Raw genomic sequence first — 6,472 nt, 5'->3', positions numbered from 1 at the left:
ATTTCAAAATTTTATCCACGAGCGAGCGTGGCTGCGGGGCTTAGGGTGCTGTGGGCTTCAGTTGACTCACCGAAGAAAGAAGGAGTAGGGTGATTCGGCCCTTGGAAGGACAGCAATTGAAAGGATCGCCGGAAACGATTGGATAATCTGCAGCGATAAACGTGAAGTGCCTTGTCCGACGCTAGATTTTCCTACACGCCAACCCATACACATCGCCAATATGGACGTCAGCACAACGAAAGGAAGCGATGGCGTCTTATTTAAAATTCAACCCTCCAACCTCCTGAAGCCAACTGGTTCGACTGGCGGACAGAAAGGACAGGTTTTCTTGAGAAAACGATAAGATTGGCTCGTTTCCCGCAAATCTCATATCCTTTCCCGGTGTGCGAGTGGAAAGTTGTTGATTTTGGCTGCGGATGGCTTTTGTGTGCCAGGAAGACGAAATAAAACCTCTCGAAACATCAAAGGGCCACTTGCTGGTGGTGGCCATCTTTTTAAGGGACGAGGGTTTTGCGAAAAATAGTGGGATTCTTCGATCCATCAAGGCCAATTCAATCTAGCGTGTCTTCCGTTAGTTAGCTGGTGTTGCTGGCGTGCTTGCCCTTCTGGCAGGGCTGGGATATTCATTTATCTGTTCGTTTTCCCGCCATCGATGATTGCCGGTCGTGCTGGTGGAAATTCGAAATGCGACGATGAATATAAGTGTTATGTGTTCTTGTATCTCGCTCTCCCATCAAGCAGAAAGGCCCGTGCGTGTGTATGAGCTGGTCGTGTGAAAGTGAATGTGTATCTCTGCTTTAACGCGTTCGGTTGTGTAAAACTCGGGCGGCTTCGGCGAGGGTTATCATCAATTCCAGGATCGGAGATGTGTAGTTGCCGGCTGGGAACACGTGGCTCGACCAGATGATAGCGAACGAGAGTGGCAGGCTAGGGGCAAACGCACCACCGACACCGATACCGACGCCGAATGCCGGTGTCCCGCGGGAGTCGTCAAGTTCGTACGCACCGGAGCCCACCAATACGGGGACGGTCAAGCGCAGACCGACCTCACTAGAAGCGAAAGAAAAAACTCCATCGCCAACGAACGCGTGTGGGGTTGGGTTTTCCTGCACAAAGGAAGCATCTCAGTTTCAGGATGAGAAGCATCCGGAGTACCGGAAAAGTGCGGGTTTTCTTGCGGAGGGTGCCGCTGGTGAAACGCCGGAGCCAATCAAACGTTCGCCCTCTGGTGGTGGAAATCCGAAGCAAGCTGAGCAGGTGTCTGCAGATCGGAGAAAAGCAGTGAGTGAATCCAGGATTCCAGGCGGTGCTAAGGTAACGCGTTTAGACGAGCGTCTTAAATCCAAACTCAAGCCACCTGGCGTTCTTCAGAGGGCTTCTGCGAACTTGGCTGCCGCAAAAGGAACTGGTGATGGGAAAAATAGCACCTCAATTAAGGCTGGCGTGACGGTCACGGCCGTTGGTCAAAGGGAGAAAAAGATTATTTCTCCTCCGAGTGCGATGGATGCGACAAGTTCCGCGGCGAAAACACAAAAGAAGGTGTCCTTTATTCCGAGCCTATCGGTGGGAGTTTCCGCGACAGGCACAACACCTGGTGGCAATGTGCGAACAAGTTCAGTCAAAACGATTCTTCGAACCAGAGCTCAGCAATCGAACCAACAACCGCCGGGAGACAACTCAGTCGAGTTTAAGGAATTATACCGCGATTATCCTTTGCCGTTACCTCCCTATCGAGAACCTCCTCCGGCACCAGTAACTCCTGCGTCAACAAACGTGGGCACAATTCTAAAGCAACGGCCCAACGACTCGAAACCAATCTACGATGAGCAACCGGCAGAACAGACCAAGAATGAAGATGTCAGTGCGGTCGTCAGGGCGAAACTGAAGGGCTTCGGATTAGGTAAGCTGATATCGGCGGCTAGCACCGGTCAGGAGCGGAGAAACACCAACAATTACGTCACTCTCCCGCCGTCACCAAAGGCGTCAAGTAGAACCATGTCTTCCCGAGGTGGTGTTGGTGTTGGTGGGGACCTACCAGCGATTCCTACGCAACCACCTTCGCCATGCTCTCAGGCAGCTTCCGTGGAGTTGGATAAACCCCGGCAACCGTCACCAGATGACATACTCGCGAAGCCCGAGTTTAGTTCGTCGCTGTTCAAGAACCTACCCGTACGGCAGAAGAAAGGAACTGTGCCACACCTGGAGAACTACTGCCTGTTCGATCCCTCGGTGGACTTCTTCAATGAGAAAGAGCACAAGATGCGCGCTATTCCTGAGACGGCTGAGCTAGCTGATCAGGTATTGTACCAGGACCATCTCATCTACGATGCCGTCGTAGATCGTGACTCGGACAACTACTTCACCATCGAGCCTGAGTCGCTCGAGATTGAAACAAAGAACCGGTTGTCACTGGAGAAGGTCGAAGAGAAAATTGACGCGATGTTCAAGAAACCACGCACTGGTTCGTCTTCATCCTCAACGGGTTCGACGAGTGGTTCCAGTCCGGACTATCCGTCAATGTTCAATTCGGTCATCGAAACGCCCTCCTCGAACCTAGAGTCAACGGACGAGAGTGACTACGGATTCCGCAATCGGCTCATGGAGAATCTGAAGGTGTTGACGGTTCCAAAATCTATCTCCGGATCGATTCCTGACGAAGACGCTGAGGCTCAAGAGCGAGATACCGAGCAGGAGACGGCTGCCATTGATGCAGGAGCGACAGAGAGAGTTGTGGAAGAAGGCCGTGTATTGCGACAATCGGCCCCTTCACCATCGGTGTACTACGGTGTAGTGTTGAAGCCTAGTCCTATTGCCTCTCGGCTCGAGCGAGTTTATCAGCAGCAATCAGTGTCCTTGCCCAATTCTCCCCTACTACAGCATCGTCTTCAACAGCAGCAATCATTGAAGCAGCACCGAAAATGTGATGATTCATCATCTACCTCCTCGTCAGCAACCGTTTCACCACCGGCTGCCGCATCCGTGGATGTGGCCCCTATCGTCACTGGTGGAACCCTCCGGCGTCAGAACACCTTCAGCGGTTCCAGCACGACGGTAACTTCAGCACCCGAGGGCGTTGGTATGCCGGCCCAAGGGACGTCGAAGGCAATCAACACGTCTCCTTCGTCGGCTTCCGGAGAGCAAGAGAAGTCCTCACCGAAAGCAGTGAAAACCAAATCCGCAGCGGGCAATGCATATCCTGCAGGTGTGTCCAGTGGCAAGGTGTCCAATTTACTGCCCTTGCTTCGGGCTACGTACGCGTTCGATCCGCTCAAGTCCAGCTTTTCGCTACCTCAACTTCCGAGCGCCAATCGGGCGAGTGTGTCATGTCCTGCTGCTACGGGAGCCATCAGTAAGTTCCAATCAGCAGCCAGCAACGGGGGACAACAACATCGAAATGGGTCTCTTGACTCTACACCGCTGTTCAACCGTTTGAGAAAGCGCGAACGGCCTCTCTCGAACCACAGTGACGCCGACAGCGGCTTCTTGAGTCCGGCCACTCCGCCAGATTCGAACGGAGCGTCCATTTTAGCCACAACCTGCGATGAAGCGGCGTTGATGTCACAAGGTGTTGGAGCAGAACAGGGTGGCACGGAAACAAACTCAGACGCCGTCGTTCTGGAGCAGTGCGACAGCATCCAGGAGCTGATACAGGTAATATAGGGCACGAACTAATTTCGTTATTCTTTGTTTGGTTTAGGTTACCTTCTGCACAATGGTGATTGTGGTGAAAAACGTTTCTTTTTCTATTTTTCTCTGCAATTCAAATGACAAATGTTGAGATTACTGTCAGCGAAATTCGTACATTTGAAATTCAAATGCCGCAGTGGCTACCGTTCCACTAATGATTTTCCAACCTTACATCGGCTCTCCTCTAAGGACTCTTAAACAATCTGCCGAATGCATAATGTTATTCCTCATGCCTCACCGAAGTGTGTGTTTTGCTCTCATTTCTTCCTTATCAACCTTGATAATCGTCCCGCGTGGGGTGAAAGTGAAATTCATCCTGTTATTTCCCCTTTTTCTGACTGATTTCGTGCCACCACTGTGGCTTTAAAGGGGCGTCGAATGGGATTGCAGGCAATTTCAATAATAAATGGATGCTGGAACAGTTCCCTCACGATCTCAACCGACGATGGGGTGCATATTAGCAATTCACCCTTCGTATTGCTCATAAATTTCGGAGTGTTTCTGACGAGACGAATTTCGGCCGCCACGTGGATAAGCCTGGGACACTTTCTTTTTGCCCCACGGGTCCCGTGGTTGTGTTTGGCCGCGAGCATCACGCTGTAATGATGGCAATGCAATGGAGTAAAAACCGCTTACGGGGGCATGAAATTGCGCTCTGGTAATTAAGGCTCCCAAATTGGCTTCGCTTCCCACTTTTTTCATCTCGAGCCTCCTGTGTGGCGCATGAGCCTTGCAGCGCTTGGATCTCCTCAGGCGTCCACTCGAGCAGACTCGTGACTCAATTTGGTCCTTTTACAGATCTGGGCTGATGAAATTTGTCCACTGCTACCTGCAGCATCGGTTGAGTCGACAAACGATCTTCCCGTGGCGTTGGATGAAGGAATTTTCCGCGCTTGCGAGCGCGAAACAAGACAGATGGCGTCTGCAATCGAACCAGGAAAACATCATTTAAATACACCAACACGAAAATGTAAATTTCTTAAATATCACGTTTCAATTACAAGTTAATTAAGGCGCCCGACGATCGAGTCCCCCCCCCCCCGGCAAATGAGGAAATAGTACAACGATCGAAAACGGTGGTTCATTCAGGTGCAGGGTCCTTCCTCGAGGGCCGAATGGATGCGCAACGGCTGCCCTCGGAATCTCGTCGACGAGCCTTAAATGGTTCGTTGGTTTTACGAGCAATTGACCGTGGTTTGGGAATGCTAATTTGAATTTATTTCCATAATTTCCGCACACCGGCACCGAGGTCGAAAAGGGGAGGCTTTTTGGACAATTTCGCCACGGAATGGGGTGGACTGAAAATTGCCCACGTCAGCGGTCAGTCGGAAGTGGCTCTTGAGCTTCGACGATGGATGGATGGGCGTTGTTGTGATTAGATTTCGATACAATTACGGGCCCACTGGCTAGCTGACGCCAGCTAGACGCATTCTGGGTGCCGCCTTGAGTGTTATCCCCTCGACCACTGGTGGAGAGTAATCAATTAGAGGACAACACACGGGCAGTCGTTGGATTGATAATTGATTCGATTGCGGGCGTTGCTAGTGGAGAGAAGCAACGTGAGGCGATATAGTTTACATGTCTCGAACAAGCATTTTCCGCCTCGGTGGACTTGGAGAACTTTGCCACTACGTTAGGGGAGTTGTATCCAAAGAACAAGCCTAGAGAGGGATTGGCGTTCGATTGTTCAAGTGGCAATAATCGTAAATAGTAATCATTATTAGCTATTAAGTACAAGCCCAGCAGAAGGTGTAGGCTTGGGCCGTCTTACGAACGTATGCCTTGATTTCTGCAGCAGTCAGCACCGATTCACCTTTGTGTAACCGCGCGAGGAAACGTTTGTTTGTGGCGGAATATTCCCAACCAAACTCAATTAACTGGAACTGTGCTTTTTCCTCTTCTGGCGCAGATCTAACGCAGCGGCCGAAAGTTTTTGTAAACGAAAGAAAAAATTTCTTTCTTTTTTCCCATCCAGCCCCCTTTTGCTATGGTCGGTATCAATGGCTTTGTTTTCTGAAAATTGGTTGTTCCAACAGTTTGTTTTTGATGGTATCCGTCCACTTCGTTACCAAGCGGTCTTGGGGCCGGTAATAATATCCCAATTTCCTTATCGTTCCCTCGATATCAACAACCCAATGGTGATGGTAAGCAGAAGCAGCAGCAGGATAAGGAATGAACGGCATGGTGTCATGTTTTGCGGTGGTTTGGAAAAAAAACTGTTAGCAACGGTATGGATAATTGCATTTCTCGCTATCTCCGGCCAAACGGCTATTGTTTATCGTATCTTACTTTACGTTTTCGGGGCTCTGTTTGTATTTGACTTTCGTGAAATCATTTTTGTTGGAACGTATCCGAATGGAAACGCGTCTATGATTTTTTGTTGTAACGCTATCGGGAAGTATTGGAGTCCTTAACAAAGCAACCTGTGTTTTCTTGCTAGCGTGCTATCATGCAATGCTATCCTGAACCCTCGTTTACTTTGAGACTCTTGAGATATCGCTAAGTGGAAATACTTTTTTTCTTCAACGTGATGTCCTCGTACCACGAGTCCTTGCATCGTAGGAACATCGCTGGACGAAATATTGACTGCTGGACCGGCTGTACGGGGCGTTTGAATGATCATTACTTTTTAATGAAGAAAAATTGTTAACGTGTATTTTATTGCATTTCCGGCACTGTTTTGGCTCACTCTCCAACGGCTCCCATTCAATCATGTTTACAACATAGCCTTGTGGCATCGCTATTGACCAGGAGTGATGCAAACTTGAAGACCACGTGGTTCCAT

General features: G+C 49.9%; 1 protein-coding gene across 1 annotated transcript in view; it reads left to right on the top strand.

Annotated features, from left to right (window-relative positions):
- The first annotated feature begins 903 nt into the window (after positions 1-903).
- Positions 904-6,472, top strand: part of LOC128727334 (protein sickie) — a 193,807-nt gene continuing 188,238 nt past the window's right edge. The window contains exon 1 of the mRNA XM_053821234.1: positions 904-3,651. Coding sequence (XP_053677209.1) covers positions 904-3,651 — 2,748 coding nt within the window. The remainder of the gene's footprint in view (positions 3,652-6,472) is intronic.

The sequence above is a fragment of the Anopheles nili genome, chromosome 3 (genome assembly GCF_943737925.1).
Source record: "Anopheles nili chromosome 3, idAnoNiliSN_F5_01, whole genome shotgun sequence".
NCBI classification, from domain to species: domain Eukaryota; kingdom Metazoa; phylum Arthropoda; class Insecta; order Diptera; family Culicidae; genus Anopheles; species Anopheles nili.
This window is presented reverse-complemented; position numbering and strand designations above follow the sequence as displayed.